Source organism: Dromaius novaehollandiae, chromosome 12 (assembly GCF_036370855.1).
Source record: "Dromaius novaehollandiae isolate bDroNov1 chromosome 12, bDroNov1.hap1, whole genome shotgun sequence".
Taxonomy (NCBI): domain Eukaryota; kingdom Metazoa; phylum Chordata; class Aves; order Casuariiformes; family Dromaiidae; genus Dromaius; species Dromaius novaehollandiae.
Window position 1 is genome coordinate 18,340,173 of NC_088109.1, and position 17,359 is coordinate 18,357,531.

General features: G+C 45.5%; 1 protein-coding gene across 2 annotated transcripts in view; it reads left to right on the forward strand.

Moving 5' to 3' along the window:
• The window catches only part of SYNPR (synaptoporin), a 109,148-nt gene that overhangs the window by 82,422 nt on the left and 9,367 nt on the right, over positions 1 to 17,359 (forward strand). For both annotated transcript variants that reach the window (XM_064519126.1, XM_026111112.2), the window contains one exon: positions 15,175 to 15,373. In XM_064519126.1, the coding sequence (XP_064375196.1) occupies positions 15,175 to 15,373 (199 nt within the window). The remainder of the gene's footprint in view (positions 1 to 15,174; positions 15,374 to 17,359) is intronic.

Below are 17,359 nucleotides of genomic sequence, written 5' to 3' on the forward strand. Positions count from 1 at the left end.
CTGAAGTGACTTGCACAGCAGTGGCGGTGCATCTGCTTTCTAAGCTCTCTTTATTCCTGTGGCACTTCCTTCCTTTCCTTGGGCTTGTGCAGAGCAGATTTTAGCAGGCTCTGTGGGGCGCAGCTCGCTTCAGACCTGCGTCCTGCTGCCTGCGTGGGCATGTGGGCTTTGCACGGGTGGGATGAGTTCCCCCCAGTTGTTCTCATGCATCCAGGTCTGAATAAGTCCATAGTCACATGGCAACTTCTTTTCAAATGCTTTCAGCGTTTTGATTATTGGCTGACAACTGGAGGAGGTGTGGGTGGCAGGAGAGGCTGCTGAGCATCTGATGACACTGGTTGCTGTCACGGCTCTCAGCAGTGGTGGCACTGAAGCAGTTGAATATGTGAGTGCTGCTTTTTGAGCTGCAGCTTCCAGAATGACTTAAAATGATGGAAAACCTCCAGCTGTGCTAGCAGTTGCTCTTGTTCTCATTGTTGTAAGCATGAGGATATTTATTTCCACCTAGAAGTAGCCCAGCTAGACCTTGGCTATCTGAGCAAGTGCCAAGAATATCAAGCAAGTAAGCAAAACTGTGGGGTGCAACAGGACAGCTCAGCTGGGCAAAAGGACTTTGGTGCTTTGGCAGTGAGACTGAAGTGATTTAGGAGCCTGAAAAATGTTCCTGTTAAAGCAAATTTAGATCTGAGAAGGAGTTTTTCCAGACCCAAAGGTGGGCATCTTTTTTGCTTCTGAGGCCCATGCCCTTAGAGGGAGGATGCAGGAGGGCAGAACCAGCACTAACAGAGTCCAGGGGCCTGTGACTGAAGTGTATTAGTTTCCGAGCTGGTTTCAAGGCCACATTTCAATAGCCTCAGGCTGTCCCACACTTACTGAAAAAAGAGCATTGCACTGTGTAGCAGGTAGCTCCAGAGCAGCCTGGGCACCAAGGAACGTCTTTGCACCCTGTTACTGAGATTTTCCAGGAGGACACCCGAGGGCCATGCGGTGAAGCGGTGCTCAGTTCACGCCCTGCGTGTGTGCCACTAGGACATGCCATCCCTTTGGCAGCACCCCAGGGCTGTGCGTGGCACCGGCTGCGGGGAGAGCCTGTCCCTGCCCAAGGGGAGGGACCTCATGCCTGGGCTCGCCCTTGGGGCTTGTGCTGGGCAAGTCACCGAGGAGCCGCGCTCAGGTTGCTGCTGGGTAATTGAACCCACACCTACCATCTCCCTCCTGTAACAGGAAATGAGATGGATGCTTTTTCTGGATGCAGCTACACTGATTTACTTAAGCTTCCTCTAGCTGTCCTGTAATGGGGGGGGCGGGGGAGAACCACTGTGGTCCAAACCTTAAAACCCACTGGCAGTGTCTTCTGGAGCTCTGGCACACTTTTCCATATATACTGCTAGACTATTCCATGTCCTAATTGATCTTAAGACCATTTCTAATTTTCCCCTGTATTTTCTCTTAACTTCTGTCTGCTTTAGCTGCTGACTTAAATGAAACTTTGTATAGCAGCAACACTCTGATAATGCGGTGCTGTATAGAGAGAGTACACAGCCAAGCAGAAATATCTAATATCATAACCCACTGCCTCATTTCTGCAAATCCCTGCTCCTGGCCAAGGGAGAAATGACTTGATCAAATACCGCGGCGGTAGCTTGATGCTATGCGCAGCCCGCCTGGGCGAGTGCTGGAAGCCAGGAGGGACGGAGGCATGGCAGCATCTCTTCTGCCAGTGCCTAACGTGCAGAAAGCCTGGCCAGGGAAGCAAAACCCCACCAATGGCTTTAGCTGCCTCCCTCTGCTCCCACTTGTGTGACCGCAGTTCTGTCTTGCTCCGGGCAACTGGGGCTGACAAGGCTTTTCAGGGATCGAAACAGCTCCTAATGAGGAGGAGTCACTGTTTTGTGAGCAGGCAGAAAGGCAAGGAAGGAGAGGGATATAATAAAGTAGGTAATGAGCTATATCTCTCCAGTTAGAAGAGAGGGAGCATTTCAGCACCATCCCATAAGCATGCTGTCTGCTAAGTCTTGAGGTAGATGCTGATCCAAAACTTTACCTTTGGCTTGGGAAGTGCTCTAGCCTGCTGTACATACCCAGGGTATCCTCAAGTTAAATGCTGCATAAGAACTCATGTAGGGTATCTGTTACCTTTTCTTGTGATCTTCATCCTTCAAGCTACTTAAATACTGGCCCAGAGGAGTGTATGATTAAATTTTAAACACAGGAGTCTCGCCTAAGTGGTTAAGGTAGGTTAGATATGTGCATATGTAAGTATGTATTGGGAGAGTTGAGCAGTATTTTCTAGTGGGACAGAGAACTTAATTGCCTGGTGGCACTAATATATCTGTGTTCTTCTTTGCATCACAGCAGTAAGCAAGCTGAATACTGATTTTTGTTTTATTTTACATCACAATTAGTATCTTTCCAGTGTGCTAGTATAACTCTCCTGGAGTAAGCCTTGTGTCTGAAGGAAAAGGCAAGGAAATTGTATTTGATGGGAGCTTTTCATTCACTAAGTATTGCGTTTGAATAAAGATGTTCCTGTTGAGCACCCTTTAAAGTGTGCCTCATCTACATGCACTGGATAGGCTACTCTTTCATTTGAAATATGACAGCCAGGCCTAAATTACCTACTTATAAGCTACAGATGATAATTAAGGAGAAAGTAGCTAACTTGCTATGCTTCACAACAATCTTTCTTTGGAAAAAGTCTATATTAATATTAGCACATTTCTGTGCTAAAATGTACTAGTTTTTTTTTTTGCTTTTTAACTTGTAGTAAATCTTGTTTCAGAATTCAGTAGAAAACATTGTTTTGGCAAAAACAGTGTAAACATCCATTATGGTGGGAGAGCAGGAGTTGCTGATGCATAGGCTTGTTAGTGCATAGTCTTTTAACTCTTTGGGTACTAGGTGGTCACATGTGCTGCTGACTTGCAGACACATGGGATACTTCCACAGCTGCCTTGATGTTGGGCATCTTAATTTTTTTAGTATTTTTTTAAAAACAGATCTGTTTCCCCATGCACCTTGGTGGACACTGTCTCTGGAGGGGCGACCACTGCAGAAATTACTAAAGCGTCCTTGTAGAACCGTGTCAGAGGCATTGCATTGAACACGAAGCATCTGTGCAGGAGGTGTGCAGCCAGCAGGGCAAGTGAAGCCATAAATGGCAACTCTTGCCACCTGAGACACGTTTGGAGAAGATGTTCATGCCTGTCTGGCAGCTCAGGCATCGTGGTCATTAGTGTGCTTGGTCTTTCAGAGATTGCAATACCAGTTCGGGGCAGAGGATAAGAAGAAAGCCATCTAGTTTTAGTTCCCTTGGTTTCATATTTTATTTTGCAGGTGTTTGCCATAAAAAGGTGCCCCTCCTGCATGAGTGTAAGGCTTGGGGATGCTGTAACCTGCTATGGTGTACTCTGATAGGTGCCAAAACATAAATGCCCTTGTTCATCAGGAAGATTTGGCAGAGATCTCAAGGAGGTGAGAGGAGTCGGTTAAGCTCTATATGATCTGTTCCTTTCTGGGTACCCTGAGTTGCCCGCAGTGGGCTTTCCTGCGGCAGTGCTGAAGAGCCGGAGAAGTGAGAGGCCACGCAGTGGGCCATGATTCAGCTGGCTGCCTGTGTTTTAAAATAATGACAAAAAATGACAGACCAGATGCTACGTGCCTACATGAGGGTTTTGCATTGCATCGTTGAAGATACCCCTGGTCTGATCTGGATGATAAGTTCAGGTTAGATACAAGTCTCTTTAACCATAAAACAACTTCAGGGAGAAATCTTCATCTTTAGAGTCTTTAGATTAGACCTTGATGCCTTTTGGAAAGCCATGCTCTTGCAGAAGCGGCAGTTGCAGGGATTGTCAAGTGAAGTTTGGTGGCTAAGAGCCTGTTTTCATGATTACGGTGGTCCCTTATGGCTTTACAGTCAGTTAGCCCACAAAAGCTGTATTACTCTAGCCCCTTTTCTTGCCAGACTGACCACCTCCTCCAGCACTGCAGAGCTGGGGTTAACATCTGAATTGTCAAGGAAACGTGTTCAATAATACATCAGTGAAGCTGGAGGTTTTAAGCAATACTCTTACATAAACTGGCCCTTTAGGGCAGGCATTAAGGGCTGGGTCACAGCTTTAATTATCTTCTTCCACAACAGAGTTTCAAACCCTGATTTCTGTGGTTCCTTTAATGCCTAATTTTGGCCTTTTGAGAATAGATTTGCCTAACAAGGACTTCTAGCTTTTAACTACTGTTAGTGGAAACTGGAAATGATGTGAGTGAAGAGCCTAATGTTGCATCCTGCTGAGTAAAGTTCAGGAGATGAATCCTTCAGGATACAGAATCCTCTAATTGTGACACTTTCACAGAAGTCTCTTCACATTTAATGTGACCTAATGATGCAAAGCAGACCAAAGGCTTAAGATCTATTTTCTAACTAGGAAATGCAGACATTAACTTTTTATTTGTGATTCATACATTCGGGTAATTTATAGGGCTGGGCAGAAAACTGAGGCTTTTTTTTCCTCCACAAAAATCTTTTTTTTTTCCAGTGAAAACCCAGTTAAAAGACTTTATTCCACAGTGGCATAAAAACAAGAACTTTCTAAACTATTTAAAGCACAGCCCTGGCACCTGGATTTCCTGGCAGTGAAGGCATTGGAGATCTCAGTCAAGTCTCTGTACTGAAATGAGTCCATAAGAGACTTGAATGTGGAGCTTATGTAGCCAAGCTGAGTGCTCTAATCGATGAACTATTGACTTTGTTAAAGTTGTTTGCTCTTACATTGTCTCCTGGGCCTGGGAAAAGGTGATTCAGGTCTGCTCAACAAATATGTTTTTCAGCTTTGGATGAACATTGTTTTTAATGGAAAAATATTTCACCTTTTTGTAACCAGCTCTAGTTATTATTAGAGAGTGAATGCTGTAATTTAGAGCCCTGGTCAGATTTTGTTTGTTTGTTTGTGTATGGCTACAGGCTACTCAAATAATTGTAGGGTTTTTTAGGACAAATTCTTAGCTTGTGCAAATTGGCGTTCTCCAGTCTCCATGGGTCTCCAAGGAACCCTGCGGGCTCTGGGAACAGCTTTTTTTTTTCTCTGTGCTCACACATGTCCCATGGGACTCATTTTTGGGACCAAGAGGATGGTAGAATTGAAGAAAATGTCTGTACTTATATATCAATAATCACATTTAAAAAAAGGAGAAACAATTTAAGAAACTAGTGTATTGTAAGGGTGTCAAATGCAATTATTTGTCCAGTTAAAAGGCTAAAGCCACCAACTGCACTTAGATATCCAGCCTAAGTGCAGACTGTCCATTAGCACAGTGTATACTGCAATTCCTGTCTTCTGAGAGTTTCATGAAATCACTGCTTGTCTGATTAAAGCAGGTAAAGTAACGGCAACTTTGTGGCTTTTCTGGTTTTGTACTCATCAGTGCCTTTTCCTTGCCCCAATTAGTCTCCAAATGCAGTTTTTTAGGAATTGTCAAGATTGGCAACGTGACCAAAGAGTGGTTATTACTGCTACTTGTCACTTGTTTGAACCATGCATAGAGGCAAGTGTCCTTCTCCCAGCAGTATGGGAAGGGGTCTGGGAGGTGCTTCCAGCCACTTGACACTTTGCTCGTGCGTAAGAGCTATATGAAACCGTCAGACGTCTGATACAGGCGCATCTTTACCTTCTCTTTGCCGCTGACCCTGGGCATGCTCTCCTCCACACCTCTGATCCCCTGTGGTGTGAAGATCATCTGCTGCTTCTGCAATTTGCTGGTTGGTTTGAATGGCTTCGCTTTTGTGCCAAACTGTTTCGTTCTCAGCCAAGAAGCCACAGCCTAAGGGTCGCTATGCAAGTGCAGAGTTTTCGCTCATTCATGCTGCTGATGTGCTGGACGACGTGCTCTGCTCGGCTCGGTCAGAGAAGGAGGTCTGACTGGCACTTATACCGGTATTTGTAAAATCGCAGGCTGCTCACTCCCATGAACAGATGTGGTGGGGAGGCTGCAGCTCGGCCGATGGGGTGACTTTTCCAGAAATAGGAGTCTTCAGCTGCTACTTCCCTCCGTGTTTTCCAATATTTACTTTGTAGACTTGAATCCCTGGAAGCGTCGGTGTCCTGGAGTGCTGAACTGGGGCCCCGCTGGAGACTTCTGCTTTGCAGCTCTTCCGACTGGACAGCCGTCGTATCCTGTCACAAGCGTTCATGCACAAGCCTTGCATGAATGCAGGGCATGGGCAGGAGAGCTCCCGCTGCCAGGGAAGTACTCGGGGAAAGAAGTGGTAGCAACCTTCTGGACATGGTGTTTGCTGCAGCGGAGGGAGTGTGCTGCTTCCTGAGTCTTCATTAAATTGTAGAAGCTTTTCTTTTGGCACCCAAAGCAATTGGATTTTTGATGAATTTGAATGATATTGATCCAGACTGACTTATTCTTGCATTGTAGGTGCAGTATTTTATGTTTAACAGTGTTTTGGTGTAAGCAAGATTCTTCATTAATGCTTCAGACAGAATTGGTTCTTAAAGTGGAAGTCACTCTTTTATTAATATATGCAGCTTTTTCCCAATTTGAATTTTTAATATATATTCATGAAGGGTCTCTGCAGTGTTGTGCAAGTAATGGTGTTTTATCTGTGCCTGCCACAAAGGCCTTTTTTTAAAAGGCAGACTTCTTACAACTTTCCTTGCGGATTTCTTTTTGCACATTTTCATGCTGCCAGTATGAACGCAGGCAACACAGAAGCCCTTCTGCTTTGCTTTGTTTGGCTTTTGATTCCGTACCCCTAAAGGGATGTGGTGACCCAGCTAGGCAGCAAGCAAACACGTGTCTTTCCCCTGCTCCCAAATCTGCATGCCCTGTGCAGAGGGCCCTGAATGTTTCTCCAGGACTGTAGGGAATTCAACACAAGGGACCTCTTTGGTGTGCTCCTGCACATGGCTTCTACATGAATTTATTTGCCAAGAGCTTAATGCAATATTTCTCCTTGTTCAGTAGACTCCAGAGAGGACGGGTGTCTGACCCCAGCTACCATAGCCCCTCTCGGTGAAGTACCTGTTTTCATGCTTTCTGAATTTCCAGAAATGGCACTTTGCATGTTAGTGTGAAGCTGACAGCAGTTGTCTGCAGGCTGGGCAGCAGACCTGCGGGTCTGCCGTGGCTCCTGCCTGGCTGCTGCTCAGCCTACGTGCAAGCCCACGGGCTTGCTGAGGAAAGGTACCGAAGCATGCTTAGAATGAAAATATCCTTATTGGAGTTTTTATTGGAGTCACGCCTTAAATGTCTGCAGAGGCCTGAATTTAATTACTTTAAGTCCCTTAGGACAATATATTTGGGGAAAACTATAGTTAAAGTACAATGTTAATGTTAAAATACAATGCAAAGGAAGGATTTTTGCTGTATCTTCTGTAATTGTTCTTGTATTTATCTCAGCTGGGACTGAAACGTCTGTTCTCAGGGTTTATAGACCTAGATTCAACTGTATGTGAACTCTGCTTTCTTGCAGGGCAAAGGATTTATTCTTGGTAGTTCTGAGAATTGGGTGATACTCAAGCACCTGGATTGATTTTTTTGCATGGATTTTGCCCATGTGATTCTGGAATGCAAGGCGAATTGGAAGCAGCACAAATATCACGAATCGAAGCAGCAACCGAGCACATCAGCTGGGTGCGGGCGGTGGGGCTCAGCGTTCCCAGACTGCCGCGAGCAAATGCGGTGCCCAGGGCTGATACCCTCCCCTCCCCAGATACACTGTTAGAATCAGTCACCACTACTTATGCCTTTGCTTTGTGCTGCTTCTCATACATTTTTAAGTGTTTGATCTTGGTAGGTCTTAGCTCCAAATGGCAGCTTTCGTTCTCGTCTGACAGGTTTGCTAGTTTGGGACCAGTCCCGTGTCCGTCTGGAGGAGGACGGGGAGCAGGCTGGGGTGCAGCTACAGGTTCAGGTGGGCTCTTCCTGTGCGACTGTAGCATTTGATAACTGCTGTCTGACAAGGCAAATATGCCCCTCTGGGATTTCCAGGCCTCCTAATTTGCTTTGTGGAAGGTATACGGGTTTGTAAAGAGCAATGGAGCTCATCTTTGAGTACTACCCTCTGCTTGCACAGTAAGGAAGAGCACTCATTTGTGAGGAGAGCTGTCAAAATATCATGGGAGATAAATTTGGATCTGGATGTAGGCTTGGAAATTTGGGTTGGGATCACCCACTCAGCTTTTGAAGCGCTCGTTGCAGCACTTACTCCATAATGAGCCTTTTTATTTTCTTTCTGGTGTTACGATGAGGTACTAGATTTTGAATTACGGCATACGTGCACAGTCTGGGGAGGTTCATTGCAATGGTTGGCAAGTGTCCGGGATGATTCTCCAACCCGAAGTGTGTGAAAAAGCTGTTTTCCATGAGCTTTGCAAATGTGTTTATAGGGAGAGGACTGCAGGTTGCAGGCATGGTACCGCTGCGGTCTCCCCTGTGCTGCCGGGCAATGCGCTCTGTGCTGCAGCTATCCCTTGCTCCAGAGAGTTTAGACCCAATCTTCAAAAAGGTTTTGGTGCTTTGCTTCCCGGAGACTGGCTTGGGGGGTCTCCAGCTCACTACACTAATGGGAGAGGAGATGCAGGATGGGGAACAGGGACTGAAAGACGGGATGGAGCAGGGGAGGCATGTGTGTCGTGTCATTCTTGGTCAGTGTTGCAGCTCGCCCGCGCTGCCGGTGCGGGGGAATCGCCATGGCGTGCGCAGTGTGGGGGGCTGAGACAGCAACTGTGGCTGACAGCTTGTCCTATTAAAAACCTTACTGTAGCAAAATAGTACTGGCCAAATGTTTGCACAACAGCTATGTGCGAGTGAGTGCTGGGAACCTGACAAGTTAAGAAATTGAAAGCATGAGGGGGAAAAATATTTTTATTGGACATAAATAGGGAGAGAAGATAGATTGCTATGGCTTTCCTGGGCAGTTCTGTGCAGCATCTTATGTTGCTTTGGGTGATGCTCTGAGACAGGGCAGATCCTTAGGATGTTCAAATGTCTTGCACAGAAGTTAGGAATGAATATTTGCAAGTTCAGATGTGTATTTAAGTTTGAAGTGTGTAATGTTGAGGTAGTTCTAGAGAGCTCTGGGCTATTTTGGGGAAGAAACTGAGATTTCACTAAGACAAATTTCAAACAAAATGCTCTTTGATCAGCGAACTGAATACACTTTCATCAGCAAACAATATCTTTGCTTTTTCTGGAAAAGCAGAGAAACGAAAGACCAGACTTGGATTGCTGGGTCAGCTGGAGTACTTTATCTTTTTTTTCCTATTGCCAGATTAAAATGGGCTGATTTAGCAGTGATAGATGTGTGGTAGCGGCTGATGTGCCGAGGCCCCGTTCTGCTGCCTTGGGGGAAGCAGGGAGAAGGGCACTGAAGGCGCTTGGGAAAGGTGAGGGGCAGGAAGGCTCAAGCAAATGGTAATTTCCTTTCCTGAAGAGAAGAAGAGCTGTTGGAGAACAGGTTTGGAGGGAGAAACCCTCTTGTCGTTGTTACCAAGGAGGTGAGAAACTGTTTTTGCCAGAATATTCCAGGTGCAAAAGGACCATCATGGCTTCATGGCGCCTGTTATCCCACGGCTGGTCTAAGCCCATCACATCCCCCGCAGCTGTCCAGAGCTACATTAACATTTCAGATATTTGTCTTTGAAGGGCTGAAGAGAACTTCAGCTTTAATGACTTCAAGCACATCAAATGAGGTATCAGCAGGCTGGCTTCCTCCAAAGGACAGTTCTCCTTCAACAGCTCCAGCATGCCTGGGTGCAACTGTTCAGATCTGAAGGGAGTCCCTGGATGATGGTTATAACTGGCAAAAACATGGACTGGTGGTGGCTCCTTCCCCCGGAGTTCATGTCATGTACGAGAGCTCCTAGGTGGCTTCGTTTCTGCAGGGTCCTCCACCTTCAGGGGTCTGGATGGAGGAGAGAGAGCCACAGAGATCAGACCTGCCTGACCTCCGGAAGGCTGTAAGGAAACCTGTTCATGGCTGCGTGGGCAGCCTTTCGGATAGCTGGGGTTTAGCACTGAGCAGCGTGGATGCCTGTCTCTAGGGAGGTCTTGCAGGAATAAAGACCTCCGCAAGCGGAAAGGCTCCTATTTGTTAGTGTTCTCACACTAAGCCTATGGAAAAGCCGTGCTCGGCACCTCCGGAGGGTGTATTTGCCCAGAGACCAGCTGGCTGGAGGTGCTGGTGCGAAGGCACTTCAGCACAGTCCTCCAAAGCATGGGGAGCTGCAGTGCTTCCAGGAGGAACTAAAAGAAATGCCTTTACTTTGAATCCCAGAGAAGGAAAGGCAGAAAAGCTGTCACATTCTCGTGTCTCACCGGAGCCGTTTGACTAGCTAAGGGGCCCTTATTTCTGCTCATTTCAGCATTTCACTACTGTATTGTGAAATAACATTTATCCCTCATTTTGAAGATTACCAGCCAAGATAAACATTTCACAACAAATTCTTCCACGGGCGCTACCTGCAGTAACAAATTTCCAGCGCTGACTTTCTCCGATTGCTTTGCAGATGGTAAATACAATTGACAGTCTTGAGTACCAGAAATAAATGAGGGGGAAATAAAGCTCGAATGGGAGGATAATGGGTCTTTGAATTCTCACAAGCACGTGTGTGGGTGTTGCAGATTATGTTCGAGGATGTCATAGATGGGGGGGGGGGGTAGATTACAAGATGCTATTTTCAGAAAATAGGACAACCTGCCAAAACAGGTTTTTTGCCTGTTTGTTCACTGTGTCCTACTAAGCGAGTGGAGAAATACTAACCCCCATTCAGAAATTTGAGGCAAAATTTGTCTTTGATTTATTAATCCAGGTACTGATCAAAGCCCAGAAGGGGAAATCTGAGTCTGTTCAGTAATACCTGTGCATACACTTACGTGCTTAGCCTTGAAACCAAAGGACCATACGGTTAACAGTGCTTGTGTGCATTGCTAGAGGAGAATATTTCCTGAATCAAAAGAGATTAGATGAATTAATGGGGGACAGTTTCACGGTGGCTATTTAACACAATGTTTGTGAGTCTGTAAATCCGTGAGTGCTGTGCCTGGGGTGGTGGGACACGGAGAGGATTGCTGTGTACGTGCTCTCCTCCTGGTTCTCTGTTCTGTGTCTGCTGGCGGAGATGGGACATGGGACAAGACAGGCCCTTGGTGCGCTCGGCCCTGACTGTTTCTGTGCGTCTGGGTCATTGGGGGGACTGTGCCAGTCAAAAGGAGAAGGGCCATAATTAAAAGCAAATCGTGTTTTGAATATTGTAATAAGGAACACCAGGAGTTAAAGGCAAGGTACATGGAGAGAGCACAACTTCTGCTCCCCAAGTAGCTGCAGCAGCTGTAGCCTTTGTTCAGCGTGCCTGGCCTTGTGTATTGTTTGCAGAGTATGGGCAATTAGTGTCTGAAAACGAAACTGTTCTTTGCAATTGCAGAACAATGCAAGAGTCCTTTTTTCCTTTGAAACATTCCTGCCCTCTTTTGATCTTGTCAAGCTAGACAATACAGCTGTCTTGTCATCGTATTTCCCACAGCAGCAGAAAGCTTGCCAAGTCGTAGAAGAAATCTCACAAGCCTTTAATTGCTGTGACTTCATCAGTGTAACGCGACTGCCTTTGGACTCGCTTCAGATTTGTACAAATTTGAGGGAATTCAGAACTGGAAAGTCCAGCAGTGGCTGCTGCTCTTAATGAAGTGCCCCAGCAGGCCCAGGGCATGGAGTCGCTAGTGATGAGCAGCGAGGCTGACCGTAACGCTGCTGCACGGAGGGTGGTGTGTGAGGTCGTATTCTGGGGTAATCAATTTTATTTCTGAGTTAATAACAGCACTTAGCAGTGCACAAGGCAAAAAGCACTGTCACGCTTCATTTCTTGAGGAGCAGTTGTGTATGCTTGGTGAGAGACGGGATGTTTTTAATGACTTTTTTCCCCCCTAATTGGTTAAATTCATTGCTGAAGTGATCCTTATTTGCATTGTCAATCAATGGGTTAAAATCACTTCTGGCAATACAGCCCAACAGTATTGCTCATATGTTGACAAAGTGCAGAGGGCATGATTGCAAGGAGTCATTCTCAGGGATCCTGATTTTATTTAGGAGATGGAGAGGCAGAGATGAGATCCAGGGAGTGATGCTAGAGATAGGAAAGCAGCAGAAGGATGATGTTGGTCAAAGATGACTTGAAGAAAAAGGTGGGATGTAAAGAATGGGAGATAAGAGAAGATGAAAGAGGTGAGAGGAAATAAGATGAAAGCCAGGTAGAATTACATCGAAAGTGGGAGGCGGAGGTAGAGGAAGTGATTTTTGTGAGTCATCCCCAAGCAATCCTGCCCCCAGAAGGGCTGAGTCAGCAACAGATTTGTGGAAGAATCAGAGCTTTCTCTGAGGTGCCATTACAAATCAAAGAGGGATGGTTTTGATTAGTAAAGCTGGACTTTCCTTCACTATTCCTGCCCTACTTTAAAGAAACTTTTTGAATGCTTCTCACAAAGTCAACATTCGAACCATCCCAGGGCTTGGCTCACCTCTTCCCTGCCCTTTTCTGCTCTTCCTGGGTCTGAGTTGCTGCCTATTTCAGGGCCCTTTGCGTGACTGAGATCTCAGCTGCTTGGGCAAAGGTGAGGTGGCCACAAGAGGCACCAGTTACTGCTAGGTCCTCATAAAGGCTAGAGAAACCTAAAAAGAAAAGGTGGTGAATAAAAATAATGTGATGGAAGAAGGCTTGTGTGATCATAATGTATCTGGTATCCCTGAAAGATGCTTGGCCAGAAAAGCACTGCTGGGAGGATGCATGAGTTAGATGTTAATATAATGTATTGATATTTTTTCTGGCTCATTGGGATGCAGAACTGAGATGCAGTCAGGAGAATAAGGGATGGAAAAGGAAAGTGGCCTTGGTTACTTTGCGGTGTTTTGAGAAGACTGACAGCACCTCGCATGCTGGCGATTAGATTGGATGGAGTTATGGTGACTGACACCAGTCTGAGGTGGGAGGGGTGGGCAGTAGTGCCTGGTCTTAAACTTAAATATTCATTGAGTTATTTCACCTTTGGCATGTGCAGGAGTTTGAGGAGATGCTTGCAACACGATGCATTGCCCTGTGGGCTATTTCAGGACTGTGGGAGGGGGAAAATAAAAGCTTAAAGACCTGTTTTATGTGATAAAATACAGGCAGAATTGCCTTGCTCTTTCCCAAAGCCACTGTATTATCTTTAATGTAGCTCACTTGGTTCCACAGTGCTTGCAAAAGTAATGTGAGGACCAGAACAATTTTGTAAAGTCTGTTTGCAGTGTGAGAGAGGGTAACATAAAACTGTGCAGCTCCCATCACAGCAAACCATGGCTTTCCCACGAGAGGACAGAGCATTCTTGCTCCTCTTTACTGGAAAAGCAGATCCTGCACCCCACGGTGAAGCCATGAGAAAGTAACTGTGGTACCAGAGTGTGGCATGTCAAACACAAATATGGCTATTATTTAAGATCCAGAAAATGCTGCTTAGGTATTTGGTGATTTGGGGGGGGGGGGAAAGGTTCAACCCTGGACACGTTTCCATTGAGTTGTTAAGTCTGGGCTGATGGATGGGCCCTGGGTCTGCAAGTGCATGGGACTCGCTGAATCCCTCTGGATGCATTCTCCAAGCTGCAGAACTAGAAGGACAGGTGCTAGGAAATCCTTTTTTTTTTTTTTTTTTTTTTTTTTCCCTTCTCTTTTAGGAAAGGCCAATAAGCCCTGATGATAAGTGTTTGTGCAATGATGCCAGGAAGCTTTGAAACCAAGTCAGGAAACTGTCTGATTATGTTCAGAAGCATTAGAGTCTCTCTTGTGTGTTCAGTTTTCATCAGACTTTCCTGTGGTCATGTAGGAGAGATGAGTCAGCCGCTGCTCATCTCCCAAACGCTGCAATCCAGACAGACACGTTTCGTGTTTTAATCCCACCAATGCTATAGCGGCAGAAGCTCAGAGAAGAAAGTGCCTAAGGCCAATAGCTGAGGTTATGCATCAGCCACTGATGAAAAGGTTCTGCCTACACACTCAGATACGTTTAGTTTGGACCAGGAAAAGCAAAAAGTCAAGCAATCTTCCAATGTCCATTAATCCATCTTATGTGATTTCTACTGCGGGTACTTTGTTTTCCTCTAGGGACCCAACTTTTTATTTAGTCATATATTCACGGCTGCTGCCTCCATTGACTTGCTGTTCCACGCATTAATTACCCTCGAGCAGAGGAATGTCTCCCAGAAGGCCTTGTCCTTTCTCAGCACCAGATCATATTTTTTTTTAATTGCTGCTGTTAACTTTCTGCTGGTTTTGTCCTCTCCACACTCTGTGCAGAGCAGAGTAATGTGGTCCCTTAACAGCCCCTGCCTGCCTCTTGTCCCCACGGAGGTTCACCTGGACCATGCAGCAAGACCAGCCAAAGGACCCCACCAGGGAGCCTCTTTCTCAGGCAGAACTTACAATTATTAGGGTGAAAAAGGGTCTGGCAGGAGCTGCCAGGCAGAACCACAAATCTATTAGCTTGGTGGCTGATTGCAAGCAGTGTGTGAGCGTGAGGTTAATAGTTTGTGACTGTTTAAACCAAGGCGTGCAAAACTGTCTCTTTGACCCAGCTGGTGTATTTCTGCTACAGCTCCGTCTTAAAGCCTTTGCTGTAGGAGCACTATACAGCTCACAGCACCACGGACTAATGTCAGCAGGTAGCTGTGCGCTAAGCAGGTTTACACAAAGAAGTCAGTTTTGAACTTCCAAACACATGTATCCCATGGCTTTAATAAGGATACGACCTGTTTTCTGCCTTCTTGATTGTAAGACTTTAAGAATCAGATCATATTTTGTGTTACCCTTTTTCAGCTGTTGCCATGGCAAAACCCCAGAGAGGAGAGGAATTGTGCCAAACCACTGGCACATCAACTTTTCCCTGAGATTGATTAAAGGAGTGATTAAAAGATGTAATTAGGCTCTCAGTTCTCACCTAGACTCACACAAAAGTAACCTCGTGTGCATGAGCAGCTCTGAAGAGTGCAACCCACAGGACTGCTTATAGGGCCTGTTTTCTGTGCAGGAGATGAATGTGCTTTAGGAATGAGATGGGACAACAGAACAAATGTAACTCTATATTTAGGTAATGGTTTCCTATTGCTATGCTTCAGCTTCTCCTCTTTGGGACGTTTTCCAGGTTGCACCAGGTGAATTTCGATGCTCCCACTTGCGAAGGCAAGCGCCGAGAAAAGCTCTCCTTAATAGGGGACTTCTCCTCCTCGGCGGAGTTCTTCGTCACCATCGCAGTCTTCGCTTTCCTCTACTCGCTGGCTGCCACTGTAGTTTATATCTTCTTCCAGAACAAGTACCGTGAAAACAACAGAGGGCCTCTAATTGTAAGTGTGCCTTTTCTATGCTTAACAGTGACTTAAGCTTCCAGCATCAATAGTGGTGGAGCCTATATGGTCCCTGAAGGTAGAGTTTAGCTCCCATCTAATGTGGAGCTCCCTGCTTGCCTGCCGCTGCCAGCTGTGGGGTAACGTTCCTGCAAGTGCAGCTGGGGGCCAGCAGGTTTGGGGCCGGAGCCCCGAGTCCATGGCAGTGGGCAGGAACGGGGGAGGCATTTGCCTTGCAGGTGAGTGAAATGATGCCTCTGACCCAAGGGAGGCTGTGTGTTGCTAATCAATGCTGGGGTTAGCCGAACAGTTTTGCTCCTGTGGTTTGGAAAGGTTGCCATGGAGAATTGCATGGCAGCTCTTCTAGACTTGTCCTGAGCTCCCAGCCCATCTGCGTCTCCACGTTGGTCCATGAACTTCCTCACCTTCTGGTTGTCATGATATGCAGCCCTCAGGCTGCTTGTGCCTTTCCTTTTCTTTTTATTGATTTCTAAAAGTTCATGATAAAAAGCAACTCCTGTTATACGCATTTTCTTATAAATCAAGGCTGTAAAACCTGTCAGTTATTTGTTCTATTTTTCCACTAACTGCTAGAGCATCATGAATCATGATACACCCCTTGGTCTTGCCCTAGATAAGGGCAGCATGGTGAACCTCAGGTACATTTAAGTTCAGTTAGGTCTCCAAATATTCAGGTTTGCATCACGTTCTCCCTTCCATGGTAAACTCTCCGCTCCTACGAGAATAAGGTTACACTAGAGTAAAGGAAATATTACTTTGAAGTATTGCTGTGAAGAGAGCAATTCAAAGGGGGGAAGGTTAGTGAGGACTGACCTAAGGAAAAATGTTAGTTCTGGATTTCAGAAAATCTAAAGTTTAGGAGAGACAAACCGGGCGTCTGGCTGAGACCTGTACTGTAAATAACTGAAAGCCACCAATAAATAACAGCAGAAAAACATATTAGAAAGGAAAATAAATCACCAGTGCAGAAGGTCTGTACCTGTTAAAAGAAATAGCTACAGTAACAGTATGTGAAAGAAAAAAAAAGTAGGAAAGTAATCTTAGCAGTACCAGGTTTTGAAGGAAAGATTTTCCTGGTGCAAGGAGATGTGAGTTCTTTTATTTAAATTTGCATCATTCAGAAACTGATAAATTAATACAGAAGTAAAAAATTTTGTTTCACATTAAAGGAAATAAAGCTTCAGCATTTGGGGGTTTTGGGGATCTATCTTCTCTCCCTGGAAAATGATGGGGAAGGGAGAGGAGATCTTCACAGAAAAAGGAGTGGTAGAATAAGCGAGATAAAGGGGTCCCTGCAGGAGCAATAAATAAATGAAATGCCTTGCTTCTGCGTGATTCAGTTGGCATCAAGTAATAACTCATTTCAAACTGTCTTATTAAAGGATTTGTTGCAGAGATCTGCCATTTTAATTTTCTTGTTTAAAATAATTCTCTTCCTGACCATGTTATCCTGCAAAATAATAGAGGGGGGAAAAAGAGGAAAAATAATACTAATATGTCAGGTTATGATGTGAATGTTTGCAATTATCCAGGACTCTCCTGATCATACTGCTGCAGTCCTGTTTGTTATAGGATGCACGCTGCAATCCGTTACAGCAGCAATGTGGCATTAATTTAATTTGTTCTGTGTAATGGACTGTAATTGAATCTACAGGTTAAATTTAATGGGTGTCTGTTACTAAAGCCGTTGTTTGCAATTTCCCAATCTTTAAACCAAGGCTAAATTACCTTATTTGTTTTGAATATAAAGACGCTTCTGTCTGTCCTAGAGCAAAGCAGCTCCTGCCAGTGTGCTGGGAGGTGGCTTAGGGTTGTGCTAGGTTTAAGCCTGCCAGGAGGGCAGCCCCACCTGCCAGCTCTGTCTTTTTTGGGAAAAAAAGACATTTCAAGTTTAAAAAAAAAGGAAAAAGAAAAAGTTGTCCAGGCAGTAAAGGGAGTGCCAATGCATATCAAATTACAGCAGAC